The sequence below is a fragment of the Sorghum bicolor genome, chromosome 7, assembly GCF_000003195.3.
Source record: "Sorghum bicolor cultivar BTx623 chromosome 7, Sorghum_bicolor_NCBIv3, whole genome shotgun sequence".
Taxonomy (NCBI): Eukaryota; Viridiplantae; Streptophyta; class Magnoliopsida; order Poales; family Poaceae; genus Sorghum; species Sorghum bicolor.
In genome coordinates, this window is record NC_012876.2 from 61628624 (window position 1) to 61656448 (window position 27825).

The window sequence follows — 27825 nt, forward strand, 5'->3', positions numbered from 1 at the left end:
TCCATCAAGCAATCTCTACAAACCTTTCGGACAATTTTCCAGCTTCTGTTCTCACTTTGCTGTGAGCATGATCTAATTTTTAGATGCTCCAAACAATCTTATGATGAGCTTAAAAAAAAAACCTTATTTGAGTTCCTCATATTCTAAAATATCTCTAAGAATTTTTTCCTAAATTTACGGAGCTTTCCAAATATTTTTCATGGCTTAAAAAAGTAAGTTTATTCTTTTTTATGAAATTACTTTATTTCTGAAATTAATTAATTTCAAAAATAATTAATCCTAAACCTAATCCAACTCGGCCACAATGCATATAAATATATGTTGGTGACCTATTCAACCGATGTTATAGCTACCCTGGCCTATCGCCGCCGCCGTTTTCTTTTTTGTCTGCCGTAGCTAGTAGCTATCGCCGCCAGTCGATCGATCTGCAACTTCTGATCTTGCTCGCTGTGCCTTGTTGCTGCTGCCGGCGACTTCTCAGCAACAAGCAAGGTCGCTTGGCATGTTTTCTGCCAATCACCAAAGTGGCTCCGTCCGATTGAGTCAATCTGTAACAATCGGATGAGACTCGGTCGAGGTTGTCTGCATTGCGGCGCGACCATCGTCTGGCATCGAGCAAGCAAAGGCATGCCTGCATGTATGTGTGCTTAACAGGGATATCATGTCTGGAACAACACGTACGTCCACCTGATGCCTGCATTCTTTGTCGTTTTTTTTTCTATAATCATCTACCTCTAGCCAATGGTGCTTTAACGATTTAATTATTCTACTTGTATTCTTTCAATTCGTTTGGGCTTCGACTCAATGCCTAGTAAATTCTGCCATCAGTTCCTTCAAAAATCACCGTAAGGTGCACGTGACGGATATATACTGCATGCAAGAAAGGCTTGGCTAGGAAGAAGCAGAATTGTCACCGTAGGTACCAGCTTTTTCATCATTTTAATTCGTTTTACTCCATTCTAGTTGTGTTAGATTCGTGTCGATGTGGTCTACGCAACAGTGTCAATGCTTTTCTATTTGTTGCTTGTATGTTTGCCTATGTGTGGTGCTTGGTACGAGAAGACGAGAACTGTTTGTGGGCGCTGAAGATCAGAAGGTGATGACTAAAAGCTGATGACGTGAGATTTGTGCAAGTGTTTAAGGCAAGTATAACTGGGGACTATCCTTGTTACCTATATACAATTAATACAATATTTATCATATGCATGTGTCCACCTTGATGACCTTAGCAAAATCATAGATGATTGTTATCCTGAATTCCTTGTTACCTATTTGGATATGCATTTGGTAGTTCTTGCTAGTGCTTGATTATTAATCCATGATCTTGTAACATGAATATTTGAATATACAATAAACAATAAAATAAGCTTTCTAGCAACTTGAATATAAAGGGTGGAAAGAACTCTAGCTTTTGCTGGATTGATCTTGACCCTCCATAAGGACTTATCCCTTGGCAAAAGCTGGGACAACTCGTACAACCATGAGGGCTATATGGCTCTGGCTTTAGTCAAGTATGAGTAAGCTTTTCTAGCTTGTTAGAGGTTACCCGAAAGGGCGGAGGGGCTGAACCGTTTTGGGTATAGTGCGAGCCCCTGTCCCTATGTGTATAGGCTGCGCGTCATTGTGCCATTCGGAAGGGGGGTATCTATATCTGCGCGCAAAGGAAACCTTGCGGCCCTAACTTGCTAGACGAACCTTTGAAAGACTTCATAGTGAACCCTGCCGGCTTTCCTTGGAAGTGAGCTAAGAGGTCGACGGGCCTCGGGCGAAAGGGTAAATCATGACTCATGGGTAAAGATGTACACCCTCTGCAGAGTGTTAAATCTGGTATACTAGCCGTGCCCACGGATACGGGCGGCCCGGAAAACTGACGGAATAGATGGACACTGATGAACATGATTAATGATAATAAATGATGGTTTATTATGTTGTTTGTATGTGTTATTCTTTATTCTTGTATACATTGATCATGTGGTTATGGGATTTACTATGCTACCTTGACATTTGCTATCCAATGATAAATATGCTATCTACATATAAAAGCTAAATGCAGTCAAACCAGTGTCAGCTTATTGAGCCTCATGAACCCCTAGTTATACTTGTTGAGTACGATATGTGCTCACTCTTGCAATTTCCCCCCACATCTCAGGAGAAGTTTTGGGCTTGTGATCAACCAGTCAGTTTGATCCTGTGGAGGAGTTAATACCCGATGTTTGGAGTTGTTTATCCGCTGTTTGATACTAAAGGTTATCTCTTTTATACTAAGTACGTTATATATTTACGCATTGTCTTATGATATTACCCTTTATTTGTAGCTATATGTGAGATTTGACTTCTAAAACTCACATATGGTGCATATCTGGTTTTGTCCTTAAAATCGGGTATTACACTTTATGCCTAACAATAAATATACAAATATATTCCATATACTATATTAGCTTGTAAATTATATTATTAGAACGAATTCAATTTCAAAAATCCAAATGGGCCCTGGAAGATGGTCTCGCACATTTCATGATACATTCCTGTCTCATATCATGATATTTAAGGCTACTTTTTGCGGTCTCTCTTCCTCCATATCTATTATCTTAGAGCTAGCATTAGCTCATACTACTAGAGACACCTTCATTGAAGGGTGAATTCATCAGATCTTCCATCCTCCACCATAACCAATACGAGAGAGAGTCCAAAACTATTATATGAGAAATATAAGAGAACTAAGTTTGTTCTAAGCTAAACTATCGCACATTTGACCAATTAACGGAAAAAGGCACTCACTCTATTTCAAAATATAATTTATTTCGGTTTTGTTCAAAATCAAATCTCTATGGCTTTATCTAGATTAGTTTTATTAAAATATCCACAAAATATTTTTGGATAGTGTAGGAGCTTCGCTCTGCCTCCCATCCTCACTACTCATGGGCTAGTCAGTGCGAAACAGGATAGAGACATAATTAATTAGGAAGTAAGTATCCATTAATTCATCATGCTTTATAGTAATACCACTTGGTATGAAAACCCTTAGGGCACTCCCAATACTAGAAACTATATGTAGTTTTTATACATATTAATTTTTATGGACACTATATATAGAACTATGGTCTCAATGGATAGTTTCTATAGAATATTTTTTTATCCAATCACATTCATTCTCTCTTCATTCGTAGCCAATCATATCACTTCATGTCTTGGATTTTGTATAGACATGATTTCTAACTTAGACCCAGTTTCTATGATTTTTGCTCTCTCTCTTCAATAACTCTCTTGCCACATCAGCAAAAATGCTTAGATGGCACTACAATTAATATCTACAGAAACCACGATGGTTTTTTGCATTGGGAGTGCTTTTAGGCTAGTCTCAGTGAGAGTTTTATCTAAGTTTCATTCGCATTAAATAGGCTGCCACATAGGTATTTTGGATGATATGACAGTGTATTTAAGAAGAGAGAGAAAAAATGAGTTTCATCTAGATGAAACTCTCTTGGCACGATTACTAACTCTCTATGAGTTTTGAAATTAAATGCATATGAAACCATGGAATGAAACTCTCCATTGAGAGTGGATGTTTCATCTAAGTTTTATTTCATTTCATATGACATGGCAATCTTGAAAACAACAAAACTCTCCACTGAGACTGACCTTAGACTCTTGCTTCGCTCGCCCCTTAGTTATTATTATGGCGCTTCATCCTACAAAGGTTGGCCCAAAGCCCTGAGGCGCTACTGTTGGGAAAAGCCCTACTTGGAGTAGTTAAGGGCAAGGGGCCAAATGTCCTCTGTGACACTACACCTAATAGTAAAGACTCAAGTTATTCGACCGGATTTTAAGGTTTTGCCGAGTGCCTGCTTCAAATACACTCCGCAAAAGCTTTGTTGAGTATAAAAAAAGCGTCAGCAAAGCTGTCTATGTCGAGTGTTTTTTATCGGACACTCAATAAAGCCTTTGAGCCTTTGCCAGGTGGTTGAAACAAAAAACGCCCAAACAATATGGATTTTTTAATTTGGGGGGGGGGCACCAGCCAGCGCCCACCCAGCTCCCTTGCGCAGCCCAAGTCTCGGTATTTTCATGCAAAATTTTATAACTTTTGAGATCTATGCTTTTCATTTAGGAAGTTTCTCCATCCAAGGTCATTTAGAAAATTTGATTTCAAATTTGAGAAATTCAAATGTAGTTTTGCATGACAAGATGATTTCAAATCAAAAAGTTGTCAACTATAAAGTTTCATAACTTTTCAAGATCTACAAAGTTTATTTTGGTTATTTTTCCATCCGAGGTCATTTGGGAAAAAAAATCAATTTTCAAATTTTCAAATTCAAACACAGTTTTGCATGACAAGACGAATTCAAATGAAAAATTTGCCTACTATAAAATTCTATAATTCTCAAGGTCTACAAAGTTTATTTTGGCTGTTTGATCATTTGTTCATCCGACATGGTGGTTCTAACATTGTTCACAAATCTTATATAACTCTCTTGTAGTTTCATAAACTACAAGAGAGGTATGTAAGATTTGTGAACAAATTTATTTTCACTTTATTATATGAAGAAATGATCAAAATAAATATTGTAGAACTTGAGAAGTGATCAACTTTGTAGTTGAACACTTTTTCATTCGAAGTCATTTTGTGCTTCAAAATGTGATTTTAAATAACTGTTTGCCTAGTGTAAAAAAAACACTCGGCAAAAATTTTCTTTGGCCGAGTATTTTTTTAGACACTCGGCAAAGAAGGTCTTTGCCGAGTATTTTTAGACATTTGGTAAAGTAACGGCTTTGTCGAGTGTTTTCTTTTGTTGAGTGTTTTTTTTTTGCACTTATCAAAGAGCTCCTTTGTTGAGTGCCAAAAAAATTGCACTCCGCCAACCACTTGTCACTCGTCAAAGAGCCGGGACAATTGTAGTTTTACAATGTTTTTAGCTATTTTCATTTTTTATCGTAAAAATATTAATCTTCTTATAATTTGGCCAATTGACTTTGGACAATTTAAAATTGCTTATGTTTAGAATAAATAGAATAGTTATTTTTTTATGATGTACCGACATAAGTCGCTATCGTAAATGAAAGTTCAGTTTTTGCGTTAATCGCTTGGAGTTGCTACTGAAAATTCGCAACCTTTTTTCTCTCCAGCTTTTTAGGCTTTTATATACCAGGCTATTCCTGCGACAGTCGACGAGTTATTAGCAGCACAACAAACACAAATACACAATGGATGAGGTTGTCTGCTGGCCCGCCGCCTCCTGCACCTCTCCGTCGTCGCCGGCCGCCTTCTCCACGACCGGACAGCACCCGGAGCTGGACTTCGTGTCCAGCGAGCTCTTGGAGCGATGGTTGGGGTTGGGGAGCGACGACTGCCTGGATGACGGCGCCGGGTGGGGCGACGAGGGCTCGCGCTCGGCCGGCCAAGACGACGTCGACGACCAGTCCGGTTCCGGCCCCGGCCAACCGCTGGCACCTGCGCCACCGAAGAGGCGTGGCCGGAAGCCCGGGCCCCGGTCCAACGGTCCCGTCATCAGCCACGTGGAGGCGGAGCGGCAGCGGCGCGACAAGCTCAACCGCCGCTTCTGCGAGCTCCGGGCCGCCGTGCCCACGGTGACCCGGATGGACAAGGCGTCCCTCCTCGCGGACGCCGCCGCCTACATCGCCGAGCTGCGCGACCGCGTCGAGCAGCTCGAGGCCGAGGCCAAGCAGGCCGCGACGACCTCCGTCGCCGCGGCCGCCGTCACCTGCAGCGCCACGCTGGTGGCCGGCGTCACCCGGTCTCCGACCTCGTTCGGTGGCTTCCATGAGAAGCTCGAGGTGCGGATGGTCGGGAAGGGGGCGGCGGCGCTGCGCCTGACGACGACGACGACCGCGGCGAGCCATGTCCACGCCCCCGCGCGCTTCATGCTCGCGCTCCGCTCGCTGGACCTGCCGGTGCAGCACGCGTCCGTGTGCAGGGTGGGCGACGTCACCGTGCAGGACGCCGTCGTCGACGTCCCTGCCGCCGCGCTGCGGAGCGAGCGCGGCCTCCGGGTCGCGTTGCTGCACAGCCTGCAGCGGTTCGCGGCTAGCTAGCATCGTGGTCGTGGCCCGGCCGCAGGTTTTGCCTGAGAGCTCAAACCAAGCACTCGCCGTGTGCCCGTGTTTCTTGTCGATGCATGCATACTTCTTCTGTCTTCTCTCATCTCTAATACAACTTGTTGGTTTGGCTGATAAGTCATGACAAAAAAATTATTGTAACCGTTTAATAGTTGACAGGTTCGGCTGATTGCTCTGCAGGCTGCAGCAGAGCGCAAGGTTACCCTCGCGTGCCAGGGCGGTCAGCTCGTGCAATCAAGCTGGTCGTTGCAAATGTTATGGTGTCCAACTGTCCACAGATCATCCGTGTTTGCACATGCTACATGTTGTGGCGCTTATATTTTAGGATGGAGTTTAGGAGGTGAATATGGGTGTGGATATGATGATGCATCTCTATTACTCCTTGGATGAGGACAATGTTTATTGCTCAACCTGACCTTAAAATGGGCCCGTATCAATGTACTATAGCTGTTGCAATTGTTGACATCTAGAATATGATAGGAAAAGCTAAAGATGAACAGGAAAATCACGAGCAAATAAAAAGATCAAAAGGAGTTCCAATTGGCCAAATTCGCAAAGGAGCATGACATAACCGGCCTAGGCTGGTCTGGAAGTCCCTCAGCTGAGAAGCACCCTGTTTTTTTCTAGGGTTAACATACATCGTTGAAACCGTCCCGAGCATGTTGGAACCGCCCTATGCTGGTTTTGGCGGTTCGAGCCCCAAAATCATGTTTTTTCCATTGAAAATTCATCTAATCTCATGGCAATCGTAAATTGCACGTGGAATAAGTTTTATGTCAGAATAAGATTTCACCCCTGAGAAAAAAAAATCATAGACAAATGAGAGGTTCATCTATCCAATCACCAATCTACAACACTTTTAACTTGCCCGTTACTTTTCCAACCTATTATTGCTGCTCGTTCTTCATTGCTGCTGCTGCTGCTCATGGCTGTTGGTTCAACGACGGCGAAGCTAGAGAGCGATCTAGCTGGCCAGGCCAGCCCATATATAGTGGCCGCATGCCATGACGAGGTCCCTACCGGATGTTTAGGGTTTTGGGTCCAAGAGACCTTGTCAACGTGTTTTGTGTACCACGCTTCCAATAAGGCACCTCTGGTGATGTGTCTTGCGTATCGTGCTTATTGATCGGGGCATAAGGTGAAGTATTAGCGTGCAAACATGCTATTAGACAATTAACGACTTAAAAGTAGTCTTGATTTAATTGGTCCACCTCTATTGAGCGTTTTGGCTCCTTTTGTGTGAGATCTAAGTGTCAACATGCTGAATCAACTGACATACTTCTTGTTTGTTCCCTCTCAAGGCATCTGTTTGCTTTGCGCCGCCACTTTCACTACCTGTGTCCCTCTTGCTCTAGTGTTGATAGGTGGTGAGCATATATGGTCTCTTGTAGAAATGTTTTAAAACTAAATTCTATTTGTAAATGAGTTTCAAGAATCTAATGAGCTAGCCAAACAGGGATTTTAATCCGATACATGTGGTCCCAGTTGCCTCCTAGTTTTTTTAGAAAAAAGTTCACATTACCTCCCTCAACTTTTGTGAAAGTCTGCTTTTTCTCTCTGAACTCTAAAACCAAGTAAGTCACCTCCCTAAACTTTTAAAACTGTTTGTTTTACCTCCATGATTGGTTATAAAAGTTTTTAAAGGTGGTTTTGTCCCTTTATTTTTTATTTATTTTGGCTAAATCTTTGAAAAACTATAGTAAATTAGTGAAAAATCATAAAATAGAAAATTTGTTGGACTCCATATGAGTTGATCTACACAGTGAACATATAATATGGTATGCCTGTTCAACACTATTTATAAATCTATAACTAAGTTATACATGACCCAATGAGTATAAAATTTTTGGTATGGTTAAAGCATACAATAATTATCCTACCATAAAAAAATTTACTATAATTAGACTATAGAAACTACAACTATGAATTAATTATATAAAAATATAGATCTAAAACTATAACAAAAAAATTATACTAAAACATACAATATTATATATTCACCGTGTAGATCTAGTCATGTGGAGTCTAAAAAACTTAGATTTTCCATTTATGATGTTTCTGTGATTTACTGTAGGTTTTCAATAATTCAACCAAAATAAATAAAAAAGATAAAGATAAAACCGTCTTTAAATTCCTTATGTGTCACTCACGACGAGCGCCTCCACGCTAGCTAGGCTCAGCCCAGGCCACCATCTATCTGTCTATATCACCTGAAAAAAAAATGTATATCTGTCTATAAAAAGGAAAAAGTCTATTTTTCCTTCCCCACCTTTTATGAAAGTCCGCTTTTCCTTCCTCAACTCCAAAACCGGACAAATCACCTTCCTTAACTTTTTAAACCGTACATTTTACCTCCCACGAACGGTTTCGAAGACGGTTGTGGTTTTGTCTTTTTCTTTTTTAATTATTTTGGCTGAATATTTAAAAAATCATAGTAAATCACAGAAAAATTATAAAATAGAAAAACCAATTTTGTTAGACTCCACATAAGTAGATCTACACAATGAACATATAATACGGTATGATTTAGTACAAAGTTTTTGCTATAAAGGTTTTATCTTTATCTTTTTTATTTATTTTGGCTAAATATTTGAAAATCATAGTAAAGTACAAAAAAATATAAAATATAAATATAATTTTGTTAGACTCGATATGAGCATATCTACATATTAAATATATAATATGCTATGCTTTAGTATAATTCTTTTGTTGTAGCTTTAGATCTATGTTTTTCTGTAATTAATTGAAATAATTCATAGTTGTAGCTTCTATAATTTTGTCGGATTAAAACATACACATACTATATGTTCATTATGTATATATACTCATGTGGAGTCTAAGAAAATTATATTTTTCTATTTTATGATTTTTCTATGTTTACTATGATTTTTCAAAGATTCAACCAAATAAATAAATAAAAGAAAAGGACAAAACCTTTATAGAAAAAACTTTATACTAAAGTATACCATAATATATGTTTACTACGTAGATCTACTTGTGTGGAGTCCAAAAAATTAGATTTTCCATTTTATGATTTACTATGATTTTTCAAAGATTCAGCCAAAATAATAATTAAAAAAAAAGACAAAACCAACGTCACTATAGCAAAACCGTCTTCAAAATCGTTTCTGGGAGGTAAAATGCACAATTTGAAAAGTTAAGGAAGGTGATTTATTTAATTTTAGAATTAAGGAAAAATGGATTTTTGTGGAAATTGGTGAGGAAAAGTAAACTTTTTCCTATAAAAACAAGCCTGATGGATCGGCTGCAATTTTCTGCAGCTGCAGGCCTGCTGCGAGCGCACCCCAAAAAGCCCGAATATGCATGCATCATGCACCGGGGGTGATGTGATGTTCTGGCCAGTGACAATTGGCCCGTGAACCTCGTGCATGTCTTCAAACATGGCCGGCCTTCTGATGCTGCCATGCTTGCACGCTGGTGGTGCAAAGACTAGTCTGCTACAACTCGTTGCCTTCTCCATCGCACGACCTGCAGCTGCAGGACAGTTTTTGTCAGTCCGGCCGGGTGCGTTGTATCATCTGTCCGTGTCACTCATCACATCCACAAACACGTGGTCGATCAGGTGCTGAACCTCCAATCCGTTTGGTGGGTCTTGGCCGGGGAGGTAGCTCGTAATACGCACGAAGGAAATGCGATGCTAGCTAGCTAGAATATGCATGAAGGCGTGCATGCATGGCGGCTGGCGCCATGTCTATTTGACATGCAGAAATAAACATATGTCCAAGATATTTTTGGGGAAGGCCGGCCCGTAGCATATCATCACGAGCGAAATGTTGGATTTGGTTTGGAGCAAGGCCCATCTTAATTAAATTAAGTTAAATTAAATCTTAGATTCATATTAAATCCTAAGGTGCAATGTACAGCCTGTTCTCTTAAACTTATCTACCGATTTTGTCAGAGGATGTTTTAGAAAAAGGGCAACATAGGGAGCCCATGAGCGATATCCTATGAGATTTAGAAAAGTCAGCTACACAAGTCTTTTTTTTATATGTGGAAGTGCATGAACAGTGCACAGTGGCATGATGTGGACAATATGTGGTCCACTGCACGGTTTTCATTTGCATCATTTCTAGGGCTGTTGGCAGGACTCCGTGAGGAGCTTTAGATCCGGCTTTAGTGGCTTCTTAGGTAAAATCTTGCCAAAGGTATAACATTAGGAAGCAGCTCCGCAAGAAAACTAAAAGGGGAAAGGTTATTTTTCTACAGTGATGTTGTCTAAACATAACTTCTTTAAAGATGTGTATCATCTTAAGATGGTAGAGACTCAAACTTCATTACGTTATCTAAAAAACTCTTTAGAAGAAGTCGGCTATAAAGCCCTTACAAATTCCCTCGTACATAAATCCACACATTCACTGGTTGTCTAGTCTCCATAATAACTGGTAGGGTAGTTTTGGACATTTAGAGATAGAAAGTGCAAACTCTTGAGCATTGGGTATTATTAGATGTATCCTTTTGCCGCAAAAATATCACAATTAGGGGTTATCTCATGTACTATTATTACTATGATGTAGTTAACCCTTGTGAAACTTAACCGTCCGATGACTTAGAGCAACTCCAATCAGCCTCTTAAAAGAAGACTTATCGTATTTTGAGAGGAAAAAACACAAAATTTGCTCCCCAACTGAACTCTTATTTGACCCCTAACGGATAAAGGGCTCTCATTTCTCTCTCTGAACCCCAAAAGTAGGAGGCTTTCATGCTCCCCTCTCTTCCTTTTTCTCTTTTCCCATAAAGCTTGACAAGTGGGGCCAATATATGAGTAGGGCCCATAATAATATGTCAACTATAAAAAATAGAGATCAGTTGGAGTGCGTTGAAAAATAGGTGTTGGAACATGGACGAGGGACTCTTAGAGAGAACAGGAGGAGCCAAATTTGATGGTTTGGTTGAAGTTGCTCTTACATCATATCCTACACACTCGCAAATCATTCACTTCATCAACGTTCATTTTCACTCGAAGCACCTCATATTCGCTTGGTTACTCATGACATCATAATCACCTATGTAGATTTTATATCCTTGGACTTTTTCTTTGCTATTGAACCATGTTTCAATCTTCAACTATGTTTTCAATACAACCATTTAATTTGAGTTGCAACTTTGTGTTTGATTTTATATATGGGCTAGTTTCCCTAAATTCATATACATAAATTATAATGAACATTACTACACAAAGGATTTATAGAGGTGACTGAAAACACAAGCCACCGCAAATCGGATTTCTAAAGGCGACTCAGAATCCACCAGCCCTTAGAATCAAGTCTTGCATGTACCTTCCCTAACCTCTGTTTTTTTACAGTAGTGTTCATGTTAGAACAAATATACCCAACGCTATATTTGTGTATTTTTCTACTGTTTATTTTAACAATAACAAAATACATTAATATATTTTTTCTTGACAGGTCATTCACCTATTTTTTATTAAGAGGAAAATAGTTATCGGTACATCCGTGTGTGATCACGCAAGTGAGGAGCCTTCATGACACAACACACACCTTACCACCTAGCTACTTGATTCACTTAGGAAAAATTGCATAGGAAAGATGTCTTACAACCAAATCGGCAAGACAAAAGCGAACGTCTAGGCCCACTGCTTCCTTCCCGGGAAGAGGACCTGCATAGCTTCCCGCGTCAACGTCAAGGGTGAAGGTGGTATGGAATTCCTCAAAAGGGCCTCGTCAGGTAGCTTAGGGCGTGTTTGGTTCCCGGCCATCACTCGCCACGCCTAAGTTGAGGCTCGCCATGGTTGCTTAGGCGAGCGTTTGGTTCGTGATCCAACTACGGCTCGCCATACTTCTGAGAAACACTCGCCACAGTTTTTCTGTGTCGAAGTGTGGCGGGCTTTTCCTTCGCCTCCGCCACACTTCTCTGCTGCCACTCCTCCTGCTATGCCCTGCATCTTCCACCATGAGCTCATCTGCGATGGTGGGGGTAGAACTAGACTCTTGCTTGAGCACTACTGGTGCGCCCATGGCTGATGGAGTAAAGGCATGCTGCATCTGCTGTCTAAAATAATGGGGAATGGATAAGATCGTATAGTGAGGGCCCACAAGTAAGTGGCTTTCAGCTCTCTCCGTGAAGATTCATGTAGCTTCCTAGGGTTGATCTATTTCTTTTATTCTATGGGATGATTTACCTCTATAATTTGAGGGCTAAGTGTATGCTTAGCACTATAATTAAATTTGTATACTTAGCACTGATTAAATTTTGTACGCTTAACACTACGATTAAATAAGTCAAAAAATATGAAAAAATAGAAGGATATTCTAGACCACTAATTATCTATATTAGTTTTAACTTTTCATATTTTATTCTTAATCCATTAGAAGCGTCATCCCAATTTATGACTTGATTTTAACGTAACATGGCAAATTTGTCAAATTTTTGTGGCAGTCATCCAAACACTAGCCATATAATTTTGCCATAGTTTAGTAACGAACCAAACAGATCCATTTTGTCACAAAATGTGGCAAGCCACAGTGTGGCAAATACTTAATCTTAGGCGTGGCAAGATGTGGCCGGCAACCAAACATGCCCTTAGTCTCTACCTCGAGTCTCGAACGCTTCATCATCACCTTCCACGCCTAAGCCTCAAGCTTCTATTCTATCTGCATGCTATTGGTGGCAAGCCTTGCGTTCCTCTTAGGGATGAGCTCTGAGTCGTCCAACTCTCTTGCCCATGCTCTAGCCGTGCTCGGGTTCGCTGTAGTCATAGAGACGGTGACAAGATAGGCATCGTGAGTGACTTCTTGAATGCAACGATGAAGTCACCCTCGGTTGACGTTATGGGTGTTGCGTCAGACGCTCTGCCATCGGCCAATGTGACTGGGCCACCTCCGTCTGCACCTGGTTTGCCGCGGAAGTCGACTTGAACTGGGGTGGGGATATAAAAAAAATGATATGCACGTGGTAAGTGATGCAAATTACCAATTTCTGTAAGCGGAAAACAGCGTGTACATTAAGACAAGAGGCATACAAGCTTTTATGTTGTACTTATTACTTTGTCCTAAAATAATTGTCGTTCTCGCTTCTCGAGAAACAACTTTAATTAAATATATATTAAAAAATATGAATACTTATGATACATAATTAGTATTATCAGAAAGATCTTTCAATCTAGTTTTTTTAACAAATTTATTTGGAGATATAAATGTTGCACGTATTTTCTATAAATCCAGTCAAATTTGCGATACGAAAACCCAAAACGACAATTATTTTGAGACGGAGAAAGCACGTGTTATAGGAGATGGTTTACTTATGGAGATGCCACTTTAAAAAACTAACGGCCGCGCTCCCATAATTTAAGTTCCTCTCGATGGGCACCGTACCACTACCAGATGTCCAGATCTAAACTTAAATCCATACAGGCATACACTGCAGCTGCAGCAACACAGTCCAATGGATGAGCTGGTCTTCCCTGCCTCATCCAGCAGCTGTCCTTCCCCAGCCTCGTTCTCCACCGCCGGACACCACCAGGAGCACGAGTTCGTGCCCTGTGATTTCCTGGAGGGATGGCTGGGGGGCGACGACGACTGGCCGGACCTGGACGAGCCCCCAAGTGGCGTCACGTGGGGTGGCGAGGGCTCGCGCTCGCTGCGCAACGACCACCACCTGTCCGGCGAACCGCCGGCAACTGCGCTGAAGAGGCGTGGCCGGAAACCAGCGTCCCGTAACAACACCAACAGCCCCGCCCTCTGCCACGTCGAGGCGGAGCGGCAGCGGCGGGACAAGCTGAACCGCCTCTTCTGCGAGCTCCGGGCCGCCGTGCCCACCGTGTCCCGCATGGACAAGGCGTCCGTCCTCGCCGACGCTACCAGCTACATCGCCCAGCTGCGGCAGCGCGTCCAGCAGCTCGAGGCCGAGGCCAAGAAGAAGGCCGCGGCCGCGGCCGCCGCTCTCACGACGGTGGTGGCGCCCTTCTCGCACTCGTTCATCATCAGCGGCAGCGGCCAGCAGCTCGGAGAGAAGCTGGAGGTGCGGATGGTCGGGACAGAGGCGGCGGCGCTCCGCCTGACGACGGCGACCGCGGCGGTGCGCCACGCCCCCGCGCGCCTCATGCTCGCGCTCCAGTCGCTGGACCTGCCCGTGCAGCACGCGTGCGTGTGCCTCGTCGGCGGCGTCACCGTGCAGGACGCCGTCGTGGAAGTGCCCGCTGCGCTGCGGGACGACCGCGCCCTCCGCGCCGCGTTGCTCCACAGGCTGCTGCGGACCGGCTAGCTGGCTAGCCTCTCGTGGTCGGCAGGTTTGCGCTGATCCACTCTGATCCGTGGCCAAATAAAGCACTTGCTTAGCTTGTGTGCTATAGCTCACGTTTCATGGCCGGCTTGACTCTTGAAACACTCTGCATCAATCCAAAGCTGGATGTGCATGTCATTGTCATGCTAGTCTCTTCTTTCTTCTGATGTTGCTGTCATGTTTTTATTAGTGCATAGTGTATGGTGCTTAATTATATTTTAGGCGGTGATGCACCGCCCAAAAATAATTGCTACCCCTACAATTTATGCTTGTTTCAAGGACAGGCGGTTAGATTGTGTGCTAATGCTATTGAACATTGGATTATTGGTAGCTAGAAAAATTAGCTCATTATTAAGGATTTGTTCAAAAAAACCAAGGGTTTGTTTAATTTGTCGTGTGTTAATAAATGTATTTGTTGGAAAGTTTTGGATTTAGTTTCCATCTAAACTGAACCTTCGATTGTGGCTTTAATCAGTTTATATGCTCCAAGTGAGGATGCTTTCAGCATTGTTCTTGTTTTCCTCTTCTGAATTTCGTGTTCCATGCATGCAGGTGTTGTTTTATATTCCTGATCCTGGCACATTGTACACAAGGTCATTTTATTTATAGTTTATACAGTGATCTAGACTAGTATTATCGACATGCATGCTCATTTGGTTGACAAATTTCTCTTCTTTTCAGGACATGCTGCTAGTTGCTATATTCCTTAATTGTTTTCCAAATACATCTCCTTTTAGTTTGGAGTACTATTTGTAGTATTGTGTAACCTTCTGCTGAGTAATAAGTTCAACAAAATTGAATACATATACATCTCATAAACAGACAACTAATAATTAAGGAGAATATGAATCATCATCAGTGACATTTACAGATATGTGCCATTCATCAGCATACATATAGTACTGTACCGTCACTAATGGTCGCAATATGCGATCGTTCTCGTTAAACTGGTATATTGCTTGGTATTCCCTTTTGAAGTGCAAATAGTACAGATTCATACCTTGAATGAATAGATTGTATTTGGATATTTTATATGAATAATTTACAAACGAGAAAATGAATCGTTGAAAACTACATATCATACTTAATATTAGTAAAATTAACCATATCAAACTTTTCCCACTTTAAATGGCTTCTACACACTTTCTGGTGAAACAAAAGGATCAGTTTGTTGCAATTTTATTTATCCATGGATACCCAAATGGCAGTGCTGCTGAATTTTCTATGTAAAGATTGGCTCGTCGAAATTGTACTTTGGTTCTGCAGTTAGTTGCACCAAGGACTGGAATATATTTCATGCTATTTGGATGGTGAAATTCTCAATATTGTATGAACGATGGAAATGCAAAAAGGGTAAAAAAAATTCCTTCAATGGGGCACAAGTACAATTTTAAGCTGATGTGCAGACATATAAATTACTATTTGGCACATCTAAATATATATTGAAATAAATAAATTTGAGCAGCCACTCCTTTATTTATTTCTTAATTTTCTACTGTAAGTGTTCTTTACTTTAATTTGTCTTTTTCATCATCAGTCATGAGTCATTTAATCAATCCTTCATTGGGCAGAGATATAGCACCTGCGCTCGCTGTAGGTAACTTGTGTCCTTGTTGGGGCATGTTCAGAACACTATGGGATACCTACTGTTGTACACACATGATAGCTGTTTTGCAAGCAACCTAGATCTTAACAATGGGGCTCAAACCATATTTTAGGAAGACAAGTGTCTAGGAACACAATATTCATTTTATATTTGCCCAACTTTTCTATAACATTTTTTTAGGAAAACGAGTTCATCGGTTGCTAGTGTTGTGAGTAGCACATATACAACTTAGCGTCTCATTTCTTAGAGCACTAGTAGGAAACAAGTTGGTTGGTTGGCATCACCTGATATAGCACATATAGGAAATGTATAGCTTAACATGAGTGGAGATGTTTTTCGATGGAGTTTATGTCCTAATTGATTTTTTTTCCAGTTTATTAATTCTATGTTTAAAGAACTTCTCAACACAGACGTGGTACTGTCAGGGTGGAGAGAATATGTATCATGTGGTATAGATAAACACAATATGAGCATCAATTTTATTTACGCTAAAAAGAACTAATTTTTTTAGGGTTGAGCTAAGAAATGCATAGGTATATATAGATAATACTAGCAAACAATAATATACAAAAATAAAATTGGAATAAATGGAAATAAACATGTTGCTTCTCAGTAATATGAAGCCATTCAACATCTATCTTTTTGTTATTTTGCTGAGTTCATTTGGAGGTGGTTCATATACCATGCAATCTAATAAATCCTCCAATTAGTGGCAACCACATGTTTGGGAGTAGGGCTTATGGAGTAGGAAATAAACTAAATAATGGGAGCATTTTCTCTTTGTTGGCAAATGTTGCTTATTAGTAGGAATAAAGTAGTGATTGATAGTTCACCTTCTAAACCATTTTTCTGATAAGATAACCCTTATTAGTTTCAAAACCATTACATCTAATTGATACAAAGATATTGAAACATTTCGGCATTCTACATATACACACAACATTACAATGATTTTAGAAAGCTTAGGCACACTAAGAACACTCAATTGATATGACTGGGTAAACAAAACTCCTTGGCCACCTGCACCAACCATTGATATATTGTTGCAGCCAAATCTCGTGACGTCAATGGCATCTGTAGGATAGCCCATGTAAAAGACAATGCATGACTTAGTACTTTAAATTTATTAATACTTTCATTGCGGGACCTATCCCTGAACAACCATTGCTTTTCTTCCGCGGTTTCTTTAGTTTCTTCTTGATATGATTGAAGTTTAAGGAATCAGATGGACTGGTGGCTTTGGATATTATCCGTCTTACTTATGATCTTCTAGTGATGAACACACTAGTATTTTATGGATTCTTTTCCCGATAGTGTAGTCATCTCCAAAAGGGATGATACATATTTCTCTATCCTAGGATGCGCCGTTCGTGATAAGCGTATCCGCTTCCTTTCGCCGGTAGCGTGAATATTCTCTAAAACACACAACATAGTCCATTAGTGTAGCCAAGGCATCATGAACGGATTCCTCAAGAGGAAGGTAGGGCCATATCTATCCAAATAGTTTGCAAAGAGGAAGAATTTTGTTTCTTTTAAAAAAACCTATCATTCCTTCTCCAATTCATACATCCAGTGGGATGTATTATTTCCATCCTTGGTCGTTGTTGTAATCAAATGAGGAGACCAAAGTACAAATCAAGAGGAAAGTTGGTCCCTGGAGGACCATGGTGGCGATTTAGCCATAGGATCATATGTGCTCACTGTAATTTATATCATGAAAACTATCATGGTGTTTGCAATTTGCTTTTTTTTTTGTTTATGTGTTGTTTTCAGATCTGCTACTGAATAGTTCAAGTTATGATGTTTCATAATAAGCAAAGACTAGAAACATTTGTCCCCATCAACAATAATGGACCTAACTAGTGCTGGAATGGAGCCAAAGCGAAGCTCTAGGCCCCATGAAATCGTACATTTTTAAGCTTCCTGTTGAACACAATGGCACACAAGACCTTAGAGGACACCGGCCGGTGTCGGACGGGGCGAGGGCTCTGGGTTGCCGGGGCCTGGATCCACCATTGCCCATTCGCATAATGCATATGGCCTTGTTTAGATGTGAATTTTTTTGAATTTCGCTACTGTACCACTTTCATTTTTATTTGACAAACATTATCCAATCATGAAGTAACTAGGCTTAAAAGATTCGTCTCGTAATTTACAGGTAACTGTGCAATTAGTTTTTGTTTTCATCTATATTTAATGTTGTATGCATATGCTGTAAAATTCGATGTGACGGCTCTAGAAGTGTATATGCCTGTAAGTCTAGGCCTTGTTTAGTTCGCAAAAATTTTCAAGATTCTCCGTCACATCGAATCTTTGGTCGCATGCATGGAGTATTAAATATAAATAAAAATAAAAACTAATTGCACAGTTTACTTGTAATTTGTGAGATGAATCTTTTGAGCCTAGTTACTCTATGATTGGACAATGTTTGTCAAATAAAAACGAAAGTGCTACAGTAGGCAAAAACCAAAGTTTTTGCCAACTAAACAAGGCCCTAGTAGATAAGCTGTTAGAGCATCCGCAGTGGTGAGTCGATTTATTTAGGAGAGAGAGTGCCACATACACGATCAATTGATGTATCCAAAAGTCGATTTATTATCGTGCAGTGGTGAGTCGACTTGAGCAGGGACATGGGGCCCTCCGATGGGACAGTAGCAAAGAGGATTCCAGCCAGCCTTGGCCCTTCGTCGGATGAAGAAATAATTTTTTTATTGTTGATGGCCGCAGATGAACCGATGCAAAAGTTTGCATCGACTCTTCCGTTTTTCCTTCCTGAGTTGATATACTCCAGTAGATAAACCGACTCATTCTGGTGACACGTAGGATGTTGAGTCGCTTTTTTCTTCCCACTGGAGAAGCCCTTAGCCACTCATTCATTATCGTGGCTACTAAGGAGAAGAGAGCTAGGCTAGGGTTGGGCTGCCCAATGGACAAGATAGCGAGAGGGGTGGTAGGCGGTCACATGCACATGGATCGTACCCCACTGCACGGCCCGCAGCACAGCACAGAGGGTCCCCATGAACAGCAAATGATGCCCAATATTTCGTCAATGGTCCACATAAGCATGCAATGTGGGGTCCGGCCGGTGGCCCCACGCCACGCGTGCACGAAAACCTCGTGCGACTTGAGTTGTCTGCTGACGTACGTTGAGTGGCCGTTGCTGACATCGGTAGGCTGTACGTACGTACAGGTTCATGCATCGGTGTGTGCATGTATTCGTGATTTTCCTGGTACAGAGGCTTAGCAACAGTGTGTTGCTCCAAATCGGTACCAAGGGCAGGAGCAGCACGAGGTAACAAGCTTTGTTTGTTTTTCGATCAGTCACAAAAAAAAAAGCACACACACTACACGTAGGCATGGACAGCTAGCCTAATAAGGACCCATTCATGAGGCCTTGTTGTTTCAAAAAATTTTGCAAAATTTTTCAGATTTCCCATCACATCGAATCTTTAGACGCATGCATGGAGTATTAAATATAGATAAAAATAAAAACTAATTACACAGTTTGGTTGAAATTGACGAGACGAATCTTTTAAACCAAGTTAGTCCATGATTGGATAATTTTTATCAAATACAAACGAAAGTGTTACAGTGTTGATTTCTCAAAAAATTTTGGAACTAAACAATCAATTAAGCTATTCCGGGTGAAAGAACTATTCCAGATTTAATTCCTTATACAAATTAAGCTTAGGTTCTAGCTGATTTTTTCCAGCCACTCATTCCATGAACCCCACTTTAGAGCTAGCCCCGTCTCTGTATATAGAGATGCCCTTACGTCTCCAACCTCCCAACATATGCAGACGTGTTCCTCCTTTGCCATAATTTCAAAACCTAGCCCATATTTTCTGGCACCATATATAGGTACGTAGGTGTTGAGTGCATCTAGTAGATCCTGGCGCGCTGCTATGGTCCTTGAATAAAATTAAGGCCTTGTTTAGATACACCCAAAAACCCAAAACTTTACAAGATTTCTCATCACATCGAATCTTGCGGCATATGCATGCAATATTAAATATAAATAAAAAAGATAACTAATTGCACAGTTTACATGTAAATCACGAGACGAATCTTTTAAGGCTAGTTACTCCATGATTGGACAATATTTGTCAAATAAAAACGAAAGTGCTACAGTGTCAAAATTCAAAAAAATTTTGGATCTAAACAAGGCCTAAGTGTGACAGGGCCTTACCTTGGCTCCGACGCTAGTCAGGCCCCGTTTGGTTGGCGCCGCTAAAATTTACCGGTCGTCACATCGAACGTTTGTACACATACATAAAGTACTAAATATAGATTATTTATGAAACTAAAAACACAGCTAGAGAGTAATTTGCGAGACGAATTTTTAAAGCCTAACTAGTCCATGACTGGACACTATTTGTCAAATAAGACAAAAATTCTACAATACCTGTTAAATTTTAACACTCTTAACCAAACACACACCCCCCTAGCGATGCTTCAGACTTTTGTTGGACAAAGTGTCCACTACCTCTAGCGCCTCTAAAATGTGGTGAGGACACTACCGGACGTGATAATCTTCTTAATAGGATTCACGCAACAAAAGAGGCCAAGGGAGCGTGGCCACGTCGTCCGCAATTCTCGGCCGTCCGATCGGCCAGCCGGACGGCCCAGATCGGGCCATTCTCTGTCATTTTACAAAAAAGCCTTCGCACTTTGTTGAAATATAACCCGCCGTCTAGCCCATGGATCGGGCCATTCTCTGCAATTTTTCGGAAAAGCCCTCGCACTTTGTTGAAATATAACCCGCCATCCAGCCTACTCTCTCAGATTTTTAATTCAAAATAGTCCTCAAACTTTACTGAAATTAAAGATCATTCCATATGCGCCTGCCTCCAACCTGGGCCGGCCTCAAGCTTGCTGGGCCTAAGCTTCCTATTAATTTTTAATTTTTTCTTTTCAAAATAGAGATCTCCAAAAAATCGTAAAAAAATATAGAAAAATCATAAAAATACCAAACTAATTTTGTTGAGTTTATTATGACTAGATCTATGCATTTAACTTAAAATATCATATGATTTAGTGTATTCTATTTGATAGATATATACATCTATAATTTTATGTCAGTGATTAATTTTTTGCTCATATCGCATATGAACTAAAAATATCTCCAAAAATTAATTCTAAATAAATTCATACCCTTGTTCACAATCTTCGCTTTCTAATTCTCCCCGCCTTAACTCTAACTCAATTCATATATTTTATTCTAACTCGTAATACAAAAAAATCCAAAACAAATAATCGCTGACATAGATATACAAAGCCAAATATCTCACCATATATATGACATTCCGTACACTCTCATATATGAGTACATCATATGACGCATGTAAACAAACAAAATGAATACATTTAAAATGTACACCGTACAAAGAAAAAAACAAAAACAAATAAACATACGTACGGCGCATAGCTAACCACTGGCCATAAGCGGCAACGCCGCACACATTTCTAGTGGATGATGAATGGATACGTGGAGCTCGGACTTTGTGCCACGATGGTATGTCGGGGAAGCCCTAAATAGCCACTTCTCTATCAGTGCTCAAACAATATTTTCTTACAAAAACTAGTGACCAAAGTTTTACCTCACATATTGTTTATAGAGTAAAATACACTGGCGCCCCTTTAACTTGTCAGTCTGTGCCACTTTAGTCCATGAACTTGCAAACCCGAAAAAGTGACCCCTGAACTTGTCCGTCTGTGCCACTTTGGTCCATGAACTTGCAAACGCGAAAAAGTGCCCCCTAAACTTGTCGACATGTGCCACCTTGGTCCATGAACATGCAAATACGAAAATAACACCAGCTGCATGGCACTGTTCTGCCACGTGGCCGCCTCTGGTAGGCCATGCATGGCACCCAGCTAATGTCAACACCATAAACAGTGCCATGCATGGCCTACCAGAGGCGGCCACGTGGCAGAACAGTGTAATGCAGCTGGTGTTATTTTCGTATTTGCATGTTCATGGACCAAGGTGGCACAGGTCGACAAGTTTATGGGGCACTTTTTCGCGTTTGCAAGTTCATGGACCAAAGTGGCACAGACGGACAAGTTCAGGGGTCACTTTTTCGGGTTTGCAAGTTCATGGACCAAAGTGGCACAGGCTGACAAGTTAAAGGACCGCCAGTGTATTTTACTCTTGTTTATATAATTGTCTAACTGCTTATATTTGTGACAAAGATATAGTACCATGCTAAGTGTTCGTAGTAAGAGCTAAGGAATTCTTTCAAAACACTTTGACTAAAAAACAAAAATATGAGTTGAAGAATTCTTTCAAAACTCTAACTAAATCTGTTTTTCTATTACAAAAAAAAGAATATAGTAGTGGTAGACTTCGGACAACCTAAAACTTCTCTTGTTGCAATAGTAGGACTACTAGTAACATGGAGTAATCAAAACTCATGGGTCTATGTTAATCTTATAAGCATGAGACCATGCCGAGTGCCGCTCTCACGTTAGAACTCAATAGGGCTAACCTTTTACTGCACCAATTAAGAGTGGGCCACCCAGTGCTGGTCCTGAGGATTTCAGGGCCTACAACCAAAAGTAAAACTCAAGATCGCTTTATAAACATGATTAAAAAAATACTCAATGTGTATATATAATATTTTACCACATCTAACATGTATCCAAAAGCAATATTCATATTAAATAATTACACATATTAAATTATCTTAAAATTTTCTTCTAATATTCTTTCATGCAAAATCATCGATGGTAGTATCAATACCGATATCATCAAATAATTTCTTCTCAATGCATAATTTGCCAACCCATTTAACCTCTATTGAGGCATTGTAGATCTCAAATGGTTCTTTAACAATTTCATTTTTTAGAAGGTTCTTTGAGCTGATGCCGCATTCACATGCATTGTGAATGATATATGCAATAAGCAATGGAAGTATTAGTATAGCAATCCACTTCCGTGACAAACTCAAAAATCTCCATAGTGGATGTCACTTCTATCCTTTGATTCATTTGATTCAAATATCATTGTCTTCTTTTAACTTAAGTTGAGTTGACCTTAGCTGAGGAGCTTTATGTCTACTTGTTGTGACACTTCTAATCTGACTCTCTCAATAGGTGTTGCACAAAAATTCCACAGATAAACCTTCAACATGACCAACCAAAATTTTTCATCTTTTGGCAGAAATAGCAAATAATACATATATTTGTTACGCAATTAAAAAAAGTGACAACTTTGCTATAAGGTTTAGCCATATATGAAAGAGTGAGGTTAAGACTATGGCAAGCACATGGCATATGCAAAACACTTAGATTTATATCAAGTAACCACCTTTGAAGCCCTCTTGTGTCTTCCTTTCATATTAGATCCAATATCATAACCTTGTCTCCTAACGTCGTCCATATCAAGACCAAAAGGCTTGATGGAATGAACCAATAAACTAAAAAGACTTGAACTAGATGTGTCATCTACCTTTAAGAAACCAAAAAAAGTACTCCTCTATTTTAATTTTACCATCATACATGTTAACAAATTGAACCATCACACTCATTTTTTCATGGTGACTAATATCTAGGGTATAATCAATGATAACAGAGAAATATTTGGCCGCTCTTTAACAACCTTGATGATAGAATTTGTCATTTAAGAAGCTATAAGATTTTCATCGTGTCCATCTCCGTTGATAAAAAACAACCACCTCCGAAAATGAAGTTCTGTGATAGTGATACCTCCCAATATCATGAGATTTCGATCCTTGTTGTTTTGGGCTGAAATATTAGGGATCGTGTTCCCCATCTCAAACTATCCGAAGAGGTGTATACACCTCCACGTACTAAGAACTAAGGAATTATCAATCAACATACCACATATCCGTTCCTAGTCCTTATCATACGGGTCGGGGAACCTTGTGACATCGATAGAGGCACGCAGTGAGCGGGTGACATGGCAGCCCGGGCCAAACTCTAATGCTCATAGGCGTGTGGTTGTGTACTGGTGCAGGTCCACCATAGCAATGCCAAGATGGTGCTCGATCATGAGCATGCAGCATGCAGGCGCATGGTGGTGTAATGTAATGGTGCAGGTCTTAGGCTGTACATGCACCATGAGGGCCAAGGGCACAAAGGGCCAACGTGTGTGGGCACGGACACCACTGGCTTGTGTGTGCTGCGGTAGCCGCAGCAACCTTTGCATGATCCTAATCGAGGTTGTCGGTATGGTCACTGCTACAGAATGAGGCATTGGTCGATGCTAAAATGGCCAAAAACCTCGGCCTTTTTGCGGCCCGGGGTTAAAGACCCCTTTAGCACCGGTTTGTAACACGAACCGGTGCTAAAGGGTCCTGCCCAACGGCTACTGACAGGTGCTGTCAGGGCAGGAACCCTTTGGCACCGGTTGGCAACACGAACCGGTGCTAAAGGGTCCCCTTCAGCACCGGCCAGGGCGACGGACCGAGGCAAACCCTTTAGCACCTCATATACGTGCAGTTCGAAGAATTGCACCAATTATATCATCTCGACGCTCTCGACAAATCTCTTGTCAGCTGCTTTTGTCTGTAAGTATTTTTTTCTTTTTATTATACTTCTAACTTCTTTAATTACATGTATATAATCCTTACACACTTAGGATTTGTATGTATATATGCAGGCACCAAATGAGAGAGCTCAGAATGAGAAATGACAATAGTATTGGGTTCGTTGACCCTTATATTGTTTTCAAGGCTCCGCAGGCAGTGTGGACAGCAGCTCATGAGACAGAAATCTGCACCAATCTTATGAGGTTCTTTGTGAACCAAAAAGAAAAACAAAAAATACTCTTCCCCTTCAACTTTAAGTGAGTTATATAGTTATTAAGTGCATGCATATTTTATTTTACATTATAGGACTGACTGTATATATATATATATAAACAACTTTCACTGGATACTCATGGTCATTGAAATTCCCAAGAACCGGTTGATAATCTTTGACTCCATGAGAAAACCACAAGAAAATTATCAACAAATGGTAAACATTATTCAAAGGTACGTAATGTCGATCTCAGCTAAAAGAATATCATAATATGACTCTGTAATTATTAGTTCACGATCCACAATGGCTGTGTGTAGGGTTTGAGAAAGATTCATTGACCGTGAACATCTCAGTGGATGTAAAGCGCCGCTTAACATAATACATCCACAAGTAAGTTCTACTAGCTAGCAAACTTTCGCTAACTTTTAGCCTTATTATTGTCGTGGTCGTGAATATTTTATATATATATATATATCGTACAGTGGTGTTTAATACAAGAAGGGGGGAACAATATATGTGCATATTACGTGTGCGAATTCATGATGGCACAAGTCAATCAAACACCCACAGAGACGCTCAAAGTACGTTACATGTCTCTTTTCATCATCTCCTGAATTATATTGAATAACTTAGATAACTAATACCTTTTTTATTTATTTCAAGTTAAAGACGGAATGGTTGAGGAAAAAGGTCCTACAACAAGACCGAATCAAAGCTATCCAAGAGACGATAGCAGGATTTCTCCGCGACCAAGAGATCAATCCAAACGGCGAGTTTCACTTCAACGGCAATAAAACTCTTATTCCAAATAACGATGATCATTTGTATCGTTTGTAGACATTGGGAGAAAAAACTCTATGTATATATGTGTTACGAATTTTGTACATATAAAACTATATATATAAAGCTTTTTACATATCTATTTAATTTTTGATGTGGTCTATTCATTTTATTATAGGCAAAGCTTAATTATTAAGCTAAGCCTATAATTTTCATTTATATATGCTTAATATGCGTGTAATATAAATATATTATTGTATCAGAAAAACATGTATTGAAAACCTATTATTATATATTATATATAAACAATAAACAGAACCGAAGAAGTGAACCAAAAAAAAGAAAAAGAAACCCTTTAACACCGGTTGGTATTACCAACCGATGTTAAAGGGTCCTGCAACGTGACAGCCCTGGCAGTACCCTTACCAACCGGTGTTAAAGGGGGACTTTAGCCCTGGTTACCCGAACCGGGACTAAAGGCCGAAAAGGCAGCACCGGCTCGGGAACCGGGGCAACAGAACTTTTTCCGACCGGTGCTAATGTCCAAACGTGTGGTAGTGGGTGCTACGGTGGCGGCCAGCGTGGTCCAGATGGGCGAGTGAGGCTTGGCGAGGTGCAGGCCAGCAGAAAGAGAGGCCATGGATCGGACCCCACAGAACTCGGAAGAAAATATCACTGCTTCACTCTGATGCTAATTTGCTTCTGTCTTGGATCGTTGAAACACAACGAGCCGAAATCATTTCTCCCTCGAGAGAGATGCTGATTTTCTCCTCTTCAACTCTTTTTCCTCGTTACCTCATTTGCTATATCAAATGGTACGGTTTCCCTGATTCCCTCTCGTCACCTGTTTGGACTTTGGACTATTATATTACAACTGAAAACGGAGTTGATCTCATCTGGAAACGCTCCAAGGATGATGGGAACCACTCATGCTCCCCTCTCCCTCTATCTTGCAAACCATCGGCTCCATGGAAGATCAATGAAAGATTACTGGTTCACTTGCCATTTATTGTGTTCCATTTGCATTCTAATTTCGCATAGGCGACCGTACCTTACATCATTGATGAACGTGAAGTGGCATGTCATGTCATGTCACATCAGCTGCAAAGTCTTTGTGTGTGTTCATGGATGTGGATGTTGGAGTGTTTTTTTTTTAAAAAAAAACTCCCTATAATGTCGCATCTGGATTGCACAAGAAGTTGTTTGGTAGTAGAAATTGTCCCCTACTACTCCTACCTAATCAGTAATAACAGATCGGGTGTGGTCTCATCAGAAATAGTGGCCTGTTTGCTTCCATTTCAGGAGTAGTCACAAGACGGCATCCGGAGTACGAGTATGGCATCAAAACTCAAAAGATTTGCAGGATATATAGCTCTAGGCCTAGAAGTTTTGGGACCAGCTGATGATGCAGAAGCAGCACAGGGATCACATGTGACTGACAGTCTAATAACACTCTACTCCTACGTAGGAGCTCCGAGCTCCGGCACATACAGATACAGTCGGGCGCGGCCGAGAAACATGTGCGTACCGGTTCTGATTAGTCTAAAAATTCGGCTTGCATCACCCTCAGTCCTCACTGTCTCTGGCTCCGATCCGACCACCGGGCCGCCGTGCCCAGCCCACCGTGACCCGGATGGACAAGGCGTCGCTCCTCGCTAAAGACGGAGATGTCCCCTCTAAATAGATACACGTTGTTCTTCTTCAATATAATTTAATAAACTAAATAGATAATTTTTTCTTCTTCATTTTTTTCATTTAGTTACACTAGAGACACCGTCCCCATTCTTACTCCACGCCGACGTCACACTCTTTGTTGATTGTTTTTTTTATACTCGGTAAAGGATCCTTTTTACTTAGTGTTTTTTTACATACGTGGAGCTGCGTGCCTGCGTGGACCAGCTCTAGATCGAGACCACGGTGCGGAGGGCGAGCCCCTTCGTGGTGGATGACCACGCTAACGCGGTGTTGTCGGAGCTCGAGGAGAAGGTGGAGGTCCCGATGGTTGGAGGGCAGGAGGCGGCAGGGCTGCGCCTGGCGAGCGCGGCACGCCACGCCCCCGCGTGCCTCATGGACGCGCTCCGCGAGCTGGACTTACCGGCGCAGCACGCCTGCGTGTGCCGCGTGGGCAGGGTCACCGTGCAGGACGCCGTCGTCGACGTCCCAGCCGAGCTGCCGTCAATTTTCCAGGATGGTCGACTTATGTGCTATTTGATTTTCTTCGGCATTAGCAGCTCAACTCGCCTCGCTGAGGTAGGTAGGTAGCATTGTGGAAACTCACTTTGCTCGGCAAGGTTTTGGTTACGCGTGGAGGGGAGAGCACCAGGCCAGCAAAGTCC

The 27825-nt window shown here is 41.1% G+C and overlaps 2 protein-coding genes across 2 annotated transcripts; both read left to right on the plus strand.

The window, feature by feature from the left end:
- On the plus strand, positions 5146-6277 carry LOC8060372 (transcription factor bHLH14). Its single transcript, XM_002444600.2, has one exon. It carries the CDS (start codon positions 5203-5205, stop codon positions 6049-6051), a length of 849 nt encoding a protein of 282 aa, XP_002444645.1. The 5' UTR covers positions 5146-5202; the 3' UTR covers positions 6052-6277.
- Positions 13331-15138, plus strand: LOC8060898 (transcription factor bHLH14). The gene has a single exon (XM_002444601.2). The coding sequence runs from the start codon at positions 13498-13500 to the stop codon at positions 14314-14316; it is 819 nt and encodes a 272-aa protein (XP_002444646.1). The 5' UTR covers positions 13331-13497; the 3' UTR covers positions 14317-15138.